Source organism: Crocuta crocuta, unplaced genomic scaffold (assembly GCF_008692635.1).
Source record: "Crocuta crocuta isolate KB4526 unplaced genomic scaffold, BGI_CrCroc_1.0 scaffold854, whole genome shotgun sequence".
NCBI lineage: Eukaryota > Metazoa > Chordata > Mammalia > Carnivora > Hyaenidae > Crocuta > Crocuta crocuta.
In genome coordinates, this window is record NW_027531536.1 from 520,558 (window position 1) to 538,816 (window position 18,259).

General features: G+C 40.0%; 1 protein-coding gene across 1 annotated transcript in view; it reads right to left on the reverse strand.

The window, feature by feature from the left end:
• The window catches only part of ARHGAP20 (Rho GTPase activating protein 20), a 118,313-nt gene that overhangs the window by 26,376 nt on the left and 73,678 nt on the right, over positions 1 to 18,259 (reverse strand). Inside the window, exons 3-8 of the mRNA XM_077772686.1 lie at positions 17,671 to 17,820; positions 10,080 to 10,121; positions 9,093 to 9,177; positions 5,883 to 5,960; positions 3,325 to 3,391; positions 680 to 868 (exon numbers count right to left, since the gene is read on the reverse strand). Coding sequence (XP_077628812.1) covers positions 680 to 868; positions 3,325 to 3,391; positions 5,883 to 5,960; positions 9,093 to 9,177; positions 10,080 to 10,121; positions 17,671 to 17,820 — 611 coding nt within the window. The remainder of the gene's footprint in view (positions 1 to 679; positions 869 to 3,324; positions 3,392 to 5,882; positions 5,961 to 9,092; positions 9,178 to 10,079; positions 10,122 to 17,670; positions 17,821 to 18,259) is intronic.

Genomic DNA, 18,259 nt, shown 5'->3' on the forward strand with positions numbered 1-18,259 from the left:
CAACTTTCTGCTAAACCACTCACATTTTCTGTAGGAGACATCTTCTTCTATTTCCTACACAACCTCACTTTTAGACTGAGGGCTTAAAGCTCAAACATGGTTTAGGGTAAATAACGGGCCTCTTATGTTGAAGATCACTTTTATCATTCTAGAGTCTTCATTAAGGGGTGGGTGAAAGAGATGGCTGTGTCGACAGGGAATGCAGACGAGATTAGTAGACTAGGGAGAGATTCCTGTGCAAATCACCTTAGTCTTCACATACTTATCCACAGCAAGATCCAGTCTCCTGACCCTCGTTGCTGATGGACTCCCTCTTATCATGTGACCAGCGAGGGGCACCACACAGGGCGATGTGTTACAGTACAAAGAAGGCATTGAGCACCTGCGCGCTGCCCGGTGCCTCTGACGCCGCAGCGAGCCGAAGGTTAAAGGGGAAAGCACGGTGAAGACAGAAGGAACAGCTTGTTCTGCGGCTGACTGCTGCGTACACGCCTACTGCTGGTTTATCAAATTATCTTCTAAAACTCCATCTTTCCCTTCAAAACACTTAGCAAACTCAAAAGGAAAAAAAAATGCTTCATCTAGCTGGAAGTTTGCATCTTTGCCTTCGAACGGACTTTTTTTCAAGAATAAAAACTTTTGCTAAAAACGGGCTCCACGAAGGAGGAGACGCACTCACCGCTCAGCTGCTGGGCCGCGGCCAGACGGCTGGGCTTCAGGATGAACTGGCACTGCAGCTCTCGGGGCAGCTGCTCCATGAGGAAGGGCTCCTGGAGGCCGCATGGCGTGCTGCTGTCCTTCGATCCCTGCGTCAGGAGCACAGTGTCCCGAAGATGGCTCATTTTAATTCCGTAGGGATATTCATGCCCTACACAGAGGAAAATCTCAATGTAGACTTTAGGCTGATGGGCACTGTGGACATGTGTGCTACATACTAGAACGCACTGCAGTTTGCTCCTGGGACTTCGGGAATAAAGAATCCTTTTGTTGACCGAATGATCACTATGCACGCTCTTACACTTGGAAACCACTACATGATGCAGGTGGCCCTATCAAAGTACTTTTAAGCAGGTGGTTGGGGGCAGGGGGGAGGAGAGGAAAAAAAAAAGCAAAAATAAGAGAGTCTTTAAAGAATATCTTCTTTGGAATGCACAGATTAGCTTGTGAGTTGCATGATGCTGACTTTTCCTACATTTGCTTCTAAGAATATTTAAAGGTATTCTAGTTCTCCTTCGACACTAACTGTATCTGTAAATCTTCAGCAAATCCTTGACATCTCTCAGCCTTAAATCCATGGATTAAAATATCACACAGTGATAAGGCTCAAATAAGTAAACTTTAATGCTTAATATCATTTAAATAGTAAGAGCAAAGGACTATCTATTTCAAGCATCACTATTATCACTATTATTCAACACAAGATGTCTGTCTGAAAAAGACATTTTGTTACTTCTTATTACTTAAGTAATCAGAGTTACTTTAGAGCCTAGGGGCTGGTTTATGTGATTTACACTTTCCTCCCACTGCTGCCCTCTGAGGGGGGTATTCACAGGCAATAATCAGAAGGAAGACTCCAGGGGATTAGAAATACAGAAACAGGATTCAAAAAGGAATCTGCAAACAAAAACTAAACTCTGGAAGTCTGACTGCTCTTTAGTCTTCTCAGTGGTTGCATTTTCTTCATTGACACCTTTAAGTTCCACTGTGCTGTAGATCTGCATTTTTGTTAAGTACAGAGCATAAGTTCTCTTCTATTCCTAATTTATCACTGGACGTCACTCTGTGAACTCTTCCATTTCCAGCATTATATCCAGCAGGGGATATAATACCAGTGTTCCAATGATAGCAAGCTCTATAGCTGCTTTCGCAGGCCAAAACACGAGCAGCTAGCAGCCAAACTACAACAGAAGTTTCCAAGGCACATTGAAATTTACAATGGAGAATCCCTACTAAATCATGTTCCCTGGTTGGTTGGTTGGTTATTTATTTATTTAGTTAGTGCAAGTTAGCAATCAAGCTTGAAAGTACCCTCTAAATAGTTTTAATTAACAATTATTTTAAGTATTTATTTGATTTTTAATTACAACTTTGTTGCTCACAGATTTTTACAAAAATGACCCCATTAAAAAAGAAAACAAATGCAGTGAATTTTGTCCTCAGCTGTGTGTATGACAGGTTGCTTTACTTTAAGTTTGAGAATATATATTTCACAGAGATGTTTGGTTTTAGATTATTCAGATCACTTGAAACATCCTGAATTACACAGATCTCCGAGGTAAATGAAAGGATTACATGAGATAATACATATAATACTCTTTGCACACTTTTCTGGCAGCTAGTAAGCATTTTTTTTTTTTTTTTATTGGCAGAAATCTTCATCCTCATCATTATTACTGTTATCATCTCAGGATCTGTTACAGATACTGTCCCTTATTTTATTTGCTCTATTTCTGTTAAACCACACTGAGTGACCTTACTGATCAATAAGCATTGTTTAGCTGGGGCGCCTGGGTGGCTCAGTGGTTTTAAGTGTCTGATTCCTGACTTGGGCTCAAGTCATGACCTCAGAATTTTAAGATTCTCTCTTCTTCTCTCTCTGTCCCTCCCTTGCTCTCTTGCTCAAAGGAAACAAACAAACAAAAACAGAAACAAAATGACCCAAAAACAAACAAAAAAGTATTTTTTTTTTTTTTTAACCTAATGGTTTTTAAACAAGGTGAGATGTAACCTAACCACAAGAAATTCCTCAGAACAAATGCTGGAAAATCTGTCTGGAGAAATAGCAAAGTACTGAAGTAGTAGCTCGCTGATAAGTCAGTGAATATTTTTAGGACTCTAAATGGGTTAATCTCCTTTTCTTTATGATGCCTAGGGCAGGTGTTGAGTATTCACTGATAAATTAAGAGGCATGACTGGATTACAGATGGTCTTCCACAGAGACAATGTAGTAGGGAGGAAAGGGAACAGAAAATTCAAGAACTGAAGATGAAAAATAAATATATAGGGAAAAGGAATACCAATACATATTGTTTTCTTACAGAAGAAGTTTTAAAAAGGTTTGCAAAATAGGTGTTTGTGAAGTGAAAAAACAGAAAGGGAAATTTACATTTCTCTTCTCACCTACACCATTAACTGCTTGAGTGGAGAGACACTCTGCCTAGCACTTAGGAAATAATTGATAGGTATTTGCTGAATAAGTGAAGAAATATTATATGAGATTTAACATTTGATGGTACTTAAATTCAGGACCCCATGACCAATTCTCGGATTCACTCAGAATTGTAATTAAAATATAATCCTATCTTAGATTTCGAAGAAACTTACCAATAAGTGGGTATGGTGCCTCTTCTTTGCCAGAATTGACCCATAACTGGTAATCCCTCTCAGAGCCCTTGGAGATAAAAGGATTAACAATAATACTTTCATGTTTGGTATTTAAATAAGGACATTTTTTTTTTTGGCATTTCTATGTTTTGAAAAAAACGGGGACAGTATAAATGCTGTTCAAGTTCACGGGGGTGAATACAGTTTTTGAGGATGGTGATACTAATTCCTCCAATCCATATTCCCGTCTCATCCCCGGCAAAGGACCCAGGAGTCCTGTCCTCTCTTCCTTGTGATGACCAGCGATCCGCAGACTGCAGTGGAAGAAGGCCCTCATGCTTATGGGTAGCCCACACAAGGCAGAATTATAGGTCCCTTTACAAAGCAGAAAGCAATGTCCTGGTTTTTTCTAAAAGGCTAATTTCTTCTGTAGAGTCCTGACTTCTGCTGTGCCTCTGGACTTCTCAGAGAATACTGAACTTAATCTCCAACATGCCCCTGCAGAGACATCCTTATTATCTAGAAAGCCACGACAATGTTGTGTCTGTGATGAAAAAGTGAAATCTCAAGGGCTGACTATATTAGCTCAGCAGTTTCTGAGCAGGAGGAGAATGACCAAGAGGCTTTGAGGAGATAGGTAGCTGGCACAGTCAACACTGGTTTTATTTTGGGCAAGCCCAGTCCTGGGGACAGAAAAGGACAGGAATTCTGTCTAGAGAATAGGCCCGGTCATAGAAAACAAATTGTTCACTAGCAGAACTGTAGCCCAGCAATACTACAAATCTCACTTGAAAGAAATAATACTCAGTTAAATAGACTTCACTGCATCCTCTAGGAGAGGATAAAGTAAAAATGTTTTAAATGAAGCTAGAAGAGACTGGCAATATTCAATATTCTTGCCTTTATCTTTTGATTAAAAAGTCAAGGTCCTGACCTTATAATGGACGGTCCTGGCTGTGGAGAATTACCTCTGGCCCCTTCCCCTAGTCTAACTGTCACTACCTTCCCCATTCTCCACTTAATAAAAATATTGCAAATAGGGAGAGCAGGCAATCTGATAAAAATCCTTTCTTTTTTTGTAGTATATTAAAATATGTTAACAATCCCTTAGAACAGTTAAACCAAATAGCCTCCATTCCTAACAGGAATATTTTTGGTTTCAGGAGCTGGATCACTTTTTTCAAAGGAAAAGCATAAATAAAATGAATCATGTCGCTAATCAATCTCCCTTCCCTTCCCTTCAACTACTTGGTCTCTTCCAAGATATAAACACATGAGCTTAGAAACTAATGCAGAGGTGCCTGCTTTACCCAGTGCATATTAATCTAATTATATCTTAACTCTATTACCGACTTTAACCAAAATAAATGAGATATCTTACCCTAAATCGTGATTTTTCTGAGTGCCTAGGGGAGTATGACAGCACTGTGTCCAAGTCAATGGAAACAGGGCTGAGAAGACTGTGACACCCCTAAAGCGTCGGATGCTGCAGCACAGTAATGCTGCGGCTTCCTGTCCAGAGACAATCTTACTCAAGACGTGGTGGTGGTCAAGCGCTTCCTCTCATGTCCATCCCCCTCAAAGTCACTCCCGTGAGCACAAGGCTCACAGGGCATGGTCTATATACTGGCAGGGCAGAGATGACGAGGATTTTGCAGTGTTCTCCCTACCTCATTCTCAAACACATCAATCTTCTCCATTAACTAAGTTTCAAAAACTCACCTTTGCCCCACAAAACAGAAAAAAGCAGAGCTAAAAGGAAAATGTGGGAAAATGTGGGATGTACACTAAAGTTCTTTACATTTAAGATCTAATTCAAAGCTTTTTTTTTTTAAGTTTGTATGTTTGTTTATTTATTGAAATTGACACCCACGTTAATTAGCATATAGTACAATAATGATTTCAGGGGTAGAAGTCAGTGATTCATCCCCTTCCTACAACATGCAGTGCTCATGCCAACAAGTGTCCTCCTTAATGCCCCTTTCAAAGCTTGTTTTTTAATTTACCAATTCATTAGAGGTACCAGTCAATTATCTTCTGGATCAGCAGCCACTGAACATGGATTCTAGCTATATGTTCTTTGTGTGTCAATTCTATCACAGAGCAAATCTTTCAGAATTCACCATCCTAAGATTGATGGAATCTTGGGATAATAGAATAATTAGGTAAAAGGGAAGACTCAGAAAAGGAGAGAAGAAAGAACAGTCATAGAGTGACACATGGGAAGGAGGTTAGAGCTTTCTCATCAGAATCTTATACCAAGAAAACTCCCCAACTGAATATGTATATAGCATATACAATAAAAAACATATTATCATTCCTACAGTACAGTCTAATCTTATTATGCTCTCCAGCAGATGGAAGTTTCACAATGGCAAAATAAGAGGAGCATCTAATGTTAAGGCTTTCCTGTCCTTATTTTCTCCATCTTTTGGGGACAAAACATGAATTTGGTATTGCCAGTAAACAGCTGCCTTATGATAAAAGGGATAATATTTATATGAATCTAAAGTATCAACATTTGTTTTTCATTGAGAGTATGTAGGAGAGTAACTTACAGTTATCCCTAGCATTGGTAGTGACATGTTGATAACTTCATTTGCTGTATCTGAATTCCTTACTGTTATAGTTTTAGACTGTGGGAAAAAAAAAGAAATATAATTATAAATAAAGGGTATTAAATCAGGTGAACAAATAATTATTGTGAAATGAGTACCCAAGGGCAACTCTAGATTTCAAGCACTGATGATGTAAAGCACATGACTTAAGTAGAAAACAAACCCTTGGTATTAATTTACTTTCATTCCATTATACATTATGCCTTTTTTAAAAAATATTTTTATTTATTTCTAGGAGAGAGAGAGAGACAGCGTGGGCAGGGGAGGGTCAGAGAGAGAGGGAGACACAGACTCCAAAATAAGCTCCAGGCTCTGAGCTGGCAGTCAGCACAGAGCCCGACGCGGGTCTCGAACCCACGAATCGCGAGATCATGACCTAAGCGAAAGTCGGACACTTAACCGACTAAGCCACCCAGGCGCCTCTACATTATGCCTTTTGATAAAACACCTATTTCTCTTCATATAGGAATATGTGGATCACAAAACAGAAGACCTTAAACAAGAAAGAAAAAGATTACGTATGAGAGAGAGTAGATGGATGACCCTCCCAGCCAGCGAGGCTGGTGGCTGTCCCTAACACATGTCCCTAACACAACATGTCATGAAGAAGAGAGAGTGCTGTACCACCTCCCACTGCTTCCTGACCGTGGCTTCCATAGTGTGCCTTTTACACAGTGTGGGTCCCACCATCATTTTCTTTGCATGGCAAAAAGTTGAGGTAAAATCAGGATAAAAACTGGCTACAGAAAGACATTTAAAGTTTAGAATTTTTAAAACCACTATTCTTTGAGAACTTTCTATATGTCAACACTGTGGCTACTGAAAATTCCAATGTTGAAACCTGCAGAGACCTTAAAACCAGTTGAGTCTAGCAAACAAAACTGAAAATTTTACAAAGCTCAATTCTGTTATCAACTCTGCTACTGAGAAGGAGACCTGGAATAGCTCTGTGCTGAATTGAATTTAGAAATTACTTCTTAAAAATAGAAAGTTTGCAGCAAACAGAAAAGGGATTAACAAGCTTTTGAAATATCTATACAGAGTTTATAGAATTCCAAGACACTTAAATATAAGTCAATGCTATGCTATCAAAAAAGAAATATTTACTATGCACATAGGTTTTATGTGTTATAATTATCAGATGAATCAGAATGAGGGCTGTGTCCTTAAGAGGGCTTAAATGGTACAAATAAGTAATATAAATGGAAACAAAATGACACAAAAACAAAAAATGATACAGAAATAACGTTAAAGTGAAATCCACTGACAACTCACACTTATCCTTCCATTATGGTGTTTTTCTTTCTCTATAAGCCAATTACTCGACATGACAAATTGCCTCTTAGGGTTGTTGGCTAATTGATTTTAGACTGTGCTCCCTCTAAGTCCAAGGATTATGCACAAGTGTCTGCAAAGCCAATAGGCAGGGCTTCAGGCACCCATGTCATTGTGTGTCTTCTACTGGAGTGGCACAGAATTTTATACACTGGCCTTTAACTGGAGATATAATTTCATGAAAGGCATCTACCTCTTTAAATTTTCAGTCTGAAAACCCCATCCTTAAATTAAATTTTAAAGAAATTCTCTCATGAAGTCTTTTGTAAAGTGAAGAATCTATCTTATAATACTAATACCATCTCCCAACGTACCTGGTTTCTAAGATAATGATTTTTCTTAATATTAGACACATATGTTCAAAACAGTAATTATAGAAAACAGTAATTAGAAGATGTGTGTTTTTCCTTGCATGCCTTTCTGGCAGACAAAACAAATGAATTTTGGCAGATAGTCCTCTTTGGCTAATAAACAAATTAAAAAAAAACAGACAAAAATGAAAATGTGTTTTTTTTCCCCCCCAACGTTAGCAGAATTCACTGACCGGTTGTGTACGGCTAAAGACCACAGATAAAGAATGTTTTCCACACACACACATGCCTATTTTGGCAGGCATCACTCCTTCTGGAAGCAGGGGCTCCCTGGGAGGAGCCTCTTCCCTTGAAGCAACTTCAGGGAGGAAAGAGGAGTGTGTCATATCATTGGGTTGAGGTCACCAGGGTACCAGTGATTAAGACAGAGCACCTGACCTGACTCCTCCTTGTCTGCTCTTCCAAAAAAGAGTGGGACTCTGGTCCTTTGTCAAATACACGCTTTCCATACACTGAAAATGTTAGAAGAAAATTTCAGGGGGTTTTCCACGAAAATCCTAAATGTAACCAATTGCCACAACAACTAAATCAAGGCCGGCAGAAAAACAGTGGTGGGTTTTTTTTTGTTTTGTTTTGTTTTGTTTTGTTTTGCTACTTTGCTATAGTAGATCTCTGTATTTCACACTGTAAAAACTTGAGCATTTTTTACGCTCAAGCAGTGACATCTGGCACTCGAGTCAGAACATTTGCATAACTTTTGCTTTTGGCCAAAGTGTAAGAGTTTTATACCACATCTTTTCCCAGTGTGATCTAGAGCTGTTGTCAAGTATGGCAATGACAGTGTTGTAAAAATACCCATTTTGTTCGCTATTGATAACATCTTGGCATTTGTTCTATATTTCTAGTCATCAAATTCCACATAGTAACTAGGGATAAATAGACTTTTAATTTTTATTTGACCAAAATGATAAAAACTGTGAGGTAGGAACATGCTGATCCCTTAAAAATGTCATCTCTCCCAGCTTATCTATTTATAAAGCCAAGGGATTCAATCCCTAAAAACTCAGAGAATGAAAAACTATCTAAAACCGCCTTCTACTTAAGAAATGGCAGGTTAGAAAAAGTTGCTTAATACTAATAGGAAATACATCCTTGTGGAATGGTCTTATGAGAAGCCACTGCAGCTGCTACTAAAAGGATCCAGAGGAGCACTAACGTCAGAGGGAGGAAAGAGACATCTGAGAAGCAATATTCTTTCCAAGTGCAAATGTTAAATGCTGTAGTGAATATGAATTTCCCTTGCTTCCCTTTCTCAAGGGTTTACTGTTCATGTACACAAAGACATACATATATCCAGGAAAATGCATTTTCCCCACAAAGGTATTTCTAAATGCCCACCTTCCATAGCACAAACACAGTCTGTTTGCTTGTCTCTGTTTTTATCCATGGTGCTCTGCTTTACACAGGGACTTGGAATTTAATTTTCTGGCTTAGAAACACTTACGTAGGCACAATTCCCAACATCCTTGGCGAAGATTTTGAGGGGAATGGTCTTCGGGTAGTCCTTCTCTTTCTCTAGACTGATGTATCTAATCACAAGCAACAACCCAAAACAACACCGAGTCAGATGGATTTCGCTAATGGGGCTTATCTTAAAATCAATCTATTTTACTAATATTTTCAATATACTTCTATGCTATTTTTTAAAAGACGGATGGAAAGACTCAATAGAGTCTTAATACATTATGGGTGGAAGAGGATTCAAACACTTCTCAGGACATTAGGTACAGGCACAAAAAAGAATGGGGGATCTTTTTCACTTGGGAGTTTGAGGAGCACAGTCAGGTTGAGGCACCTCTAGGGGGTGTTTTATCTCAAAAGCTTTCCTACCTTCTCTGGACAGGCCTGGAATCTTACTGACAAGTATGGGAACATAGATAACACTTCACTACATCAAACTACGATAGTGGCTGTTTAAATCCCATTTAGCTCTCCTGTTGGGTGTAAATCTTCCCTTAGGAAGGCAAGGAGGCGAGGAAGGAGGGAAGGGTTATAAAATAGGAGATGAACCCAAAATTTATCATATTCATCTGTATGCTCAAAGGTGGAGATCATAATTGATTTCTGAGGTACTCAGCTGAAAACCCCCATATCTGGAAACTTAATACATGCTTTGAGGAAACTGTTAGCTCCAAATGGTAGGTTGGAGACATGGAGATGGGAGAGATTATGGACTAACTTCTGTCTAGAATGATCTAACCAGGTCTCAGTTCACCTTCCTAGGAAGTAAGGAATATATGTAATGAAGAGAACACTATTTACAGTAAATAGTAGCTAGTATACAGTTCAAACAATAGTTTATTTTGAGGGCAAATGAGTAATTTCTACTAAGAAAAAGTTTGGGAACAGTTTGGGGCACATCTCTGCAGAGGAGAATTTAATTCTTTTAAGTACAAGTTAAAGATTAAAAACCTGTACACTGAAAAAATACCTCTGAAGGAGAGAGAGCCATTTGTCCTTTTGTTCCGGAGAACTGCAATCAAAGACAACAGGAGAGAAAAATTAAACACACAACACACTCATGCTAACATATCTGAGACTGTGAATCCAGACAAAATAGCGACAGCCTGTCGTTGGGGCAGCCGTGCCCTCCCACAAGCCTGACAGAGCTTGTTCTGGAGACGCCTTGGCTGGAAAATGCCCGCCAGGAAAAACTGTACAGTCTAGGCCACTTCCACTAAAACCTGTAGATGCAAGACAGGGCCACTTTCTTAGTTTATGGCTCTTTTGCAAGTACAGCTCTAATTTGATCTGGAATCCAAACACCTGGCTGGTCAAACACATAGGCCAGCTATCTGATCACGAGTGAATCATTTCTCATCTCTAAGCCTGTTTCCACATCTGTAAAATGGGGCTAACTGTATAGGAGTGTTTCTGCAGCTCTAAGTGTCACACAAACATAAAGTGTGCTCATTTAAAGAGATATCTGGCATATTGATGGAAATATCTTGGGCCTGAAACCAGTTTCCTGTCAGGTAAAGAAGTATTTATATATGTAAGCAGGATAATTTAGTAAATTAGTTCACATAAAACCTATTCTTAATTACTATAATCTTCTAAGATCAATTCATTTACAACTAAATCATTATTAATAATTTTTTCTGAAGTTACTGCTACATTTAATTCTTAAACTAAAAAAGAATTCAATGTTTATTTCTATACAGTCTTGTTCCTCACTAGCTTTTAAAGTCATATTTCTAATCTTCTTAATGAACTTGGAAACTCTAGTTATTTTGTTCCAGAAAAATATACTTAACAAGTATTTGTAATTTGTTTCTAACTCAGTTGCTTAGCAATTTTCTCCACATGCAATCTCCTAGGATTTGTCATCAGAAAGTATATGACATCTCTTTAACCAGTGACCATACAATTTTCATCTTCCACAATTCTTTACAACCTTTTGATGTATTCACCTTTCTTAAACAGAACATCTTCTATGTTCATTTGTGTCAAACCTTAGATTTATTTACAAAAAACTGTGTTTAAAAACAGGTGAGTGTTCTTTAGAACTGTGAACTTTTTTCAAAGCAGTTAAAGAAAACTGCCCCTTTACAACACTTAGTAATTTTTCTTAACTTTTTAAAAAAATTAAAACAATTTTTTTAATGTTTACTTTTTACTTTTAATTTTTTTTTANAGAGAAACTATGTAGTCTAATCACTCCTGAGAGATAGAGATGAAAATGTTGGTAGGTGTAGAATTTACATCTACAGAATGTGATTGTTTAAGCAAGCCGGCGACCAGAGTTAAGCAGGTCAGTGTTCCTCGGAAAAAAGAGAGAAAAGAGAAAGAAGAAGAAAAAAAAGAAGAAAGAAAAAAAGGGAGGAGGGCAGCTCTCAGGCAGGGATGGGCGCGGCGTGACCCAATGCCTCAGGTGGGAGCTCTGCCTTGGCGGGTTGTGGGGAGGAGAGGGGCGGAGCTCCAGTCCCTTCTTGAACCAAGCACTGCACCTCGCTTTTCTGGGCGTGTAAACTCCCCGTACCGGGGGCGCAGCCGAAGTTGGTTGCACTCTTCAACCCAGGCCAGTCCCAATCTCCAAATCCTGGTCTGCGCGCCCCGCTGAAATTGCCTTAGACACAGCTTCCCAGGCAACCCCCTCGGGTGATTCCAGGCCCCCTGCCGAGCTCTGGGGGCGGAGTCAGAGTCGCTGCTTCCTTCTCTGGGTCGGGCTGGCGAGCATGGGTGGGGGCTTGCCTGCCGGGTGCGCCGAGCCCACTGGAGAGAGGAAAACCAGGTCCCTCTATGGCTCGTCACCCAACACACGAACTCACAGGCTAATTTCTCAGTTTTCAGCTCTTTGCCTTCCCTCTAGAGTTCCAGCCAGCCAGGAGCGCGGACGCCCGGTGGACACGTGCGGCTCTTTCAGGGGCCCCAGCCGCCTGGGAGGATGGTGGCGGCAGGCGCGCCGCTACTCTGACGTCCAGCCCGCCAGGAGCAGCACAAAGCAGCAGTCTGTGCGCTCAGCCCCCCGGGACCAGTTGGCGCGAGGGGACCTGGCATGCAGGTATTTGGCAAGTATGGTCTTTCTATGCCCCGAGCGGAGGTTTTTTGCCCCCCGAGCGGAGGTTTTTCTGTTTCGGACTCTCTTTTTCCCCTCTCACTCCCCATAGAGGGTAGAGGGGGATCGCCTCCGAATCTGGAGTCTCCGATCCCGGCCCGATTTTATCTTCCCCGGTTCGCACTCACGTTAGAAGGCTTGCTCAGTGGATTCTGCATCCTTTTTCTCCCAGTCTCTCAGGTTTTGTAAGGTTTCCAATGGCTTCAGATCTTTTCCGTGTGATGTATGGGTGCGAGTGCAAGTACGGAGCTCCTTACTTCTCCGCCATCTTGCCCCCTCTCCTACTTTTTTATTTTTGAGAGAGAGAGGCAGCGTGAGCAGGGGAGGGTCAGAGAGAGAGGGAGATACAGAATCCGAAACAGGCTCCAGGCTCTGAGCTAGCTGTCAGCACAGAGCCTGACGCGGGGCTTGAACCCACAATCCATGAGATCATGACCTGAGCCGAAGTTGGACGCTTAACTGAGCCACCCAGGTGCCCCATTAACTTTTAACTTTTTATTGACATGAAAGACAGAAAAAACTGTATAATGCTTAAACATATAGCTTGAAAATTTTTCACAAATGAACACACTCATGTAGTAGAAATTTAGATTATGAAACAGAAAATCACCTCGGGAAGACTCCATGTGCTCCTAACTTCTAACAGAACTGGGTAGTTTTGTTGTCACTATTACAAATGTAACCAAACAATATGTACTGTTTTGTGACTGGCTTCTCTCCTTCCACATTATGTTTCTGAGACTTAGGTATATTACTGAATGTGGTCTTAGAACATTCATCCTCACTGCTGGATTGTGTTCCACTGTTTGAATACACAGCATGCATTACTTCAAAAATGAACAATTTATGAAGTGTGCAAGTTAACTCATTGAGACTGATATAGGTAACGTCCCTGTGTCTTCCCTTTCACCTCGCCTGTGCAGGAAGAATCCAGACCTTCCCTTCTTCAGGGATTCTGAATCTCTGGCACTTTCACAGAACTAGGAACAAAGTTATCTCAGAGCTTCATAAACACCTAAGCTCATGTGACAGGAGCAAGACAGAGGACGAAGAAGTACATCTTAGAGAAAGAGAAAAGGCAGGGCCGATTCTCCCAAGTTCAGGAGGGGACAGAGCGTGTCATCTCCGCAAGTGCGCAGGGAACCTCATGTTACTCGGTTGAGGTGCCTCAGGAAAGGGAAATTCCCCACAGGAACTGACTGCAGGCAGTAACGGGGAGGCCTGTTTCTGAGTTTTTACATCAGCGAAAACAGCTGCACCCCACACGCGGCCAAGAGTCAGAGCAGCTCTGAATGTAAAGGGCAACTCTGGGCACAGAAAAAGATCACGTCAGCAGTGACCACAGCAGACCGAAGGTCAAAACCTTTCATCTGTTTGGAAGACATCACGGAAACCTCCTGTATTCTGGTTCTACTGTAAGAAAACAGGGGTTCCCGGAAAGAGGAAAATTTGCTTTCCTACAGCCTGGAAGCTCAGGGTGGGTTATAATTTAATCTATAAATAAACAGGCTTTTCTTGCCTACCTGAGTTTGTAGACTGAGATTCATACTAGGTGCTTAAGTTAAAATATTCTTCTTCTGAATCTTCTTACAGATAGATCCATGTCAGATTTAAGTACTTCCTGTGTTTTCTGAACAATGTTCTCATTACCGTGTAGTTATCTGTAATATCAAGGTATAGTGCCTGTTTTTCTGGTAGATATAGATCCTAGGTTTGAGAATCAGGGTGTAAGAGATAGGAAATTCGTTCTGGTCTTTTTTGAGATGTGATGATCTATCTAACTGTGTTTCCTAAGATAAAGCATGAAAAGTTCAGTGCTCAGTCTTCCCCAACTTGACACAATTGGGAGTTGCTCACCGATTCTGGCAGTTGTCAGTCCTAGATTTTGAAACATTTACTCTTTACTGTTTGGTTTCTTTATAGATGTTATAGAGATTGGCTAGGAGAGCCTGCTTCTTGAGCTGCTAGCCTGTTGGCATTTTAACCTGATCCTGACCTCGATTTTTCTTCATATTTATTTGATCTATACCATTTCTGATGTGTTTTAACCCTTCCTAAAGATCCAAGCTTCCTTTCAATATCATTTCACTTCAGGCTAAAAAACTTCTGCCAGCATTTTTTTTGGAGCAAAGTTCTGTTGGAATAAATTTTTAGAGTTAAAAAAAATTTCAATTTCACTTTCATTTCTGAAGGAAATTTTTGCTGGATATACTATTCTAGTTTGAGAGTTTTCCAGTTCCATTCTACTGTCTTCTGAAATTGTCCAAGTTTCTGATGAGAAAACCACAGTGATGCAAATCATTGTTCCCCTAAATGTAATGTGCTGTTTTTCTCTGGCTGCTTTTAAGATTGTCTCTTATCTTTGGTTTATAGCAGTTTGTCTACATAACATGACTAAGTGAAATTTCCTTCATATTCCTGTTTGGGGTTCACTAATTCTGTACATTTGTATCTTTCACAAAATTCGGGAGGTTTCTAAACCATGATTTCTTCAAATATTTGTTCTGTCCCCTTTCCCCTCTCTCCTCTTCTAGAGTTCCAATTACATGTATATTATATCTTCTGGTATTTTCCAACAAGTTTCTGATGCATTTTTCATTTAAAAATGTCTTTGTTTTCTCTGTTCTTCAAATGGGACAATTTGTATCAGTGTATCTTCAAATTCACTGACTCTTTCCTCTTTGATTTCTATTCTGTAAGGCTACACAAGATATGTGTATATGCATATATATATATATGTATACACACACATGCACACACACACATATATATGTACACATATATATTTTTGATTTAAGATACTGCAGTTTTCAGTTCTAAAATTTTCATGTGGCTCTTTTTTAAATTTTCTATTTCTCTGCTGAGAAATCTTTTCATTCATTTCACTTGGCGTTTTTCCTTTTACCTAGGGAGCACAATTATAAAAGTTGCTTTAAAGTTCTTTTCGGGTAATTCCAACATATGGATCATCTCAGGATTGGCCTCTATTGATTATTATTTCCATTTACTGATTCTTTGTCAAGAAATTTTATATTGTATTCTAGACATTATGAATATTTTGCTTTGGAGACTCTGAATGCTGCTATATTTGCAAAAGAGTACTGGTGTTTTTGTTATTAACGGATAACTAACCTGATTAGACTCAAGCTGCAAATTCTACCTTACTTGTGGTGAACAGAACCTTGGCTCCTCAGAATTCTTGGATCCTCAGATTCAAGCTGCTTTGAGTCTTTTCCATGCATGTGTGGTTCAGGAATCAAAAGACTTGGGCAGAGTCTGTCCACAAAATCTGGGCCTTCCCTTCTCTGATACTGTCCTTTTTGAGACTCCCTCCCTCACGTTCCTGCGGCTGTGGCTGACTCAGGCTCCTACCCCGCTTGTTTAGCCAGAAAGACTGGGGGTTCCTGTCAGTTTAGTTGCCCTGCACCATGACGTGACTGGAGCCTGCCCTCAGGCCAATGCCTTAAACACAGGAAACTCACCCAGTCCTTGCTGGTGCCTCCGTCCAAGTTTCAATTCCTCTCCAAAATCCGCCAACTTTTGTTCACTTTTCAGAACCTTTAGGTGGTTGTTGTCTATATTTTGTTCAGAGTATACAGTTGTTATCTGTAGGGTGGTCAGTCTATTAAGGCCCCACTCTGTCATACCAGGGACAGAACTTGTCAACACAACTTTTTAAAAAAATATTTTAAACTTGAAATAAGTTTAGACTTTCAGGAAAGCTGCTAAGGTAGTACAGAGGGTCCTTGCATACCTCTCACCAGTTTCATTTTCCTAAAGTTATCCTCTTATATTACCATGGCACACTTGTCAAACTAAGAAACCAATGCTGGTACAGTACTATTAACTAAGTTCTTTATTCAGATTTTACCAGTTTTTCCATTAATGTCCTTTTTCTGTTCTAGGATAGCACGTTGCACTTAGTTATCACATCTCCTTAGTGACTGGTCTATGACAGTTTCTGGGTCTTTTCCTGTTTTGTTTATTTACTTTTTTAAAAACTGGAGATTTTTTTAAGACTGGAGGAATGCTGGTCAGCTTAACCTGTAGAATATCCTTCAATTTGGGCTTGTTTGATGTTCTTCTCACACCTGCACTGGGACTATGGGTTTTGATGAGGAAGAATACAAAGGTGACTTGCTCTTCTCGCCACATGCTATCGAGGGGTACATGACATCATTAGTCATGTTAACCTTAATCTTTTTGGGTAAAGTACTATACTTTTTGAAGAATACAATATATGTAAAACTTGTTTATACATTTGTCCTTCTTCTTAAAACCAGTTTCATAAAGACCTCATATAGTCTTGTACTTGTACCTCACCAGAAATCCTCCCTTTCACCTATAACTTCAAGGAGATTAAGCGGTGGAAAATGATACTATCTAGAGAAATCTGTCATGGAAAAGAAGATATGCAGAAAATGATACAAATACATGTGTCTTCCAAGTAAGTTCTTAAAATCTTGTGGTAGGCGAATAATACATAATAGGACTTAATGACAGGACTTTTTTTTTAATTAGAAGATTAACATCTTGGACAATTTGAGTTATCTGGCTTTAGGATGATGCCTGATATGTCTGGTGGTGGTGGGGAGAGAGGAGCCCAAGAGAAAAACGTGTGCATGGGATGAGCCCAACTCCTGAAGTGTGAAACAAATACTGGGCGTGAGGGTGCAGCCGTTCAAAACCACAGGTGTGAGGTTTGGTATGCCTCTCCGGACCTGAGAAGTGCCAATGTAGCACGTTCGGGTTAAGAGTACAAAGATTCTCTATTTTTACATTCTCCATCCCCATCCCAGTCACAGGGTCAATCTTAGGGAACTGATTTTTACTTCTTGGTTCATGAATTTGTTTTTGATTGTCACATCTCTACGCCAAATCAGAACCTGACGTGCAGCTCAGGTACCCCATTATCTCACAACATTAATTTTAGTTCTATAATTAAAAGCTATTTCTTTAGAAAATCTGGGAGTATAAAAGTTATTCAAGCTTAACTGGCTGATTTTATACAATTTTTCAGTAAAAGTCTATTTCAGTGAGTTGAGAAGATCAAGTCGAAAGCTCGCTGTGTAAAACAACACCCGGACATGAGCAAAGGGGAGGTTGGAGAGTGCGGTCTCTGCACGAGGCCTCTGTTCCTCTTCCACAGCTCCGAGGTGTTTCGGCAGAGCCCCTCTCAAAATCACTGGTCAAACCAACATAGAGGACTCCCAACATTCTCACCATTTACCATTATTCTCCACATATTTTAATAAGAAGCTCTGGGGGAAAAACACAAGGCATATGAGCGTCTTTCTTGGGGGCATGTCAAAAGTTACTGATTTCAGAATAACGAAATCAGAATAAAATATTTCCCTCTGAAAACTCAAGAGAAAAAAACCAGATTCACTTTTTCTTTTCTATCCTAGAATTACCTAGTTGACTGGATTTAACACATAGATACAGGAGACGTGACGGTTCTTACCTGAAGGTGGCCACGAAATTCACCGTGGGCCAGCCCAAGACGAAGGATTTCAGGGCGTTGGTGTTGCCTTCTCCTACTTCGTCCACACAGCTTGCTGTCCACATGTCGCTTAATTTAATTTTATTTTTTATCTTAAAGTTGTTGTTATACCTAAAGAGAGAAGAACCAGACGGGACTTCTTATTATTTTGTTGCCTACAGTTTATGAGAGCTCCGGCACTTGTGACAAGGGGCCGTTCCCACTCATCACGGGTACAGAAGCTCTTCCTCACCGTTTGTAACTCCAGTGGCGACAAGAGGAGGCGGGAGACCGCTGGTTACCTGTGACCCCCAAGCCTGTGGAGACACGGGGTGCGTCAGTCCTCATGGCTGCATCTATGGGCATGCCTACCTTAGTTTCTAAGTTGAGCATTACATTTGGATCAAAAATCTAATTTGAAATTTACTGCTGTACTAAAAAATTAATGTGCTTATTATTTATAACTTGCTTACTTTCAAGAAAGATTTGAGTGGCTGAACATAAGGTTAAAATATACATTATTCATTAAAATATTTATAAAATTTTCACCTTAAGAGAGAGAGATGCACAT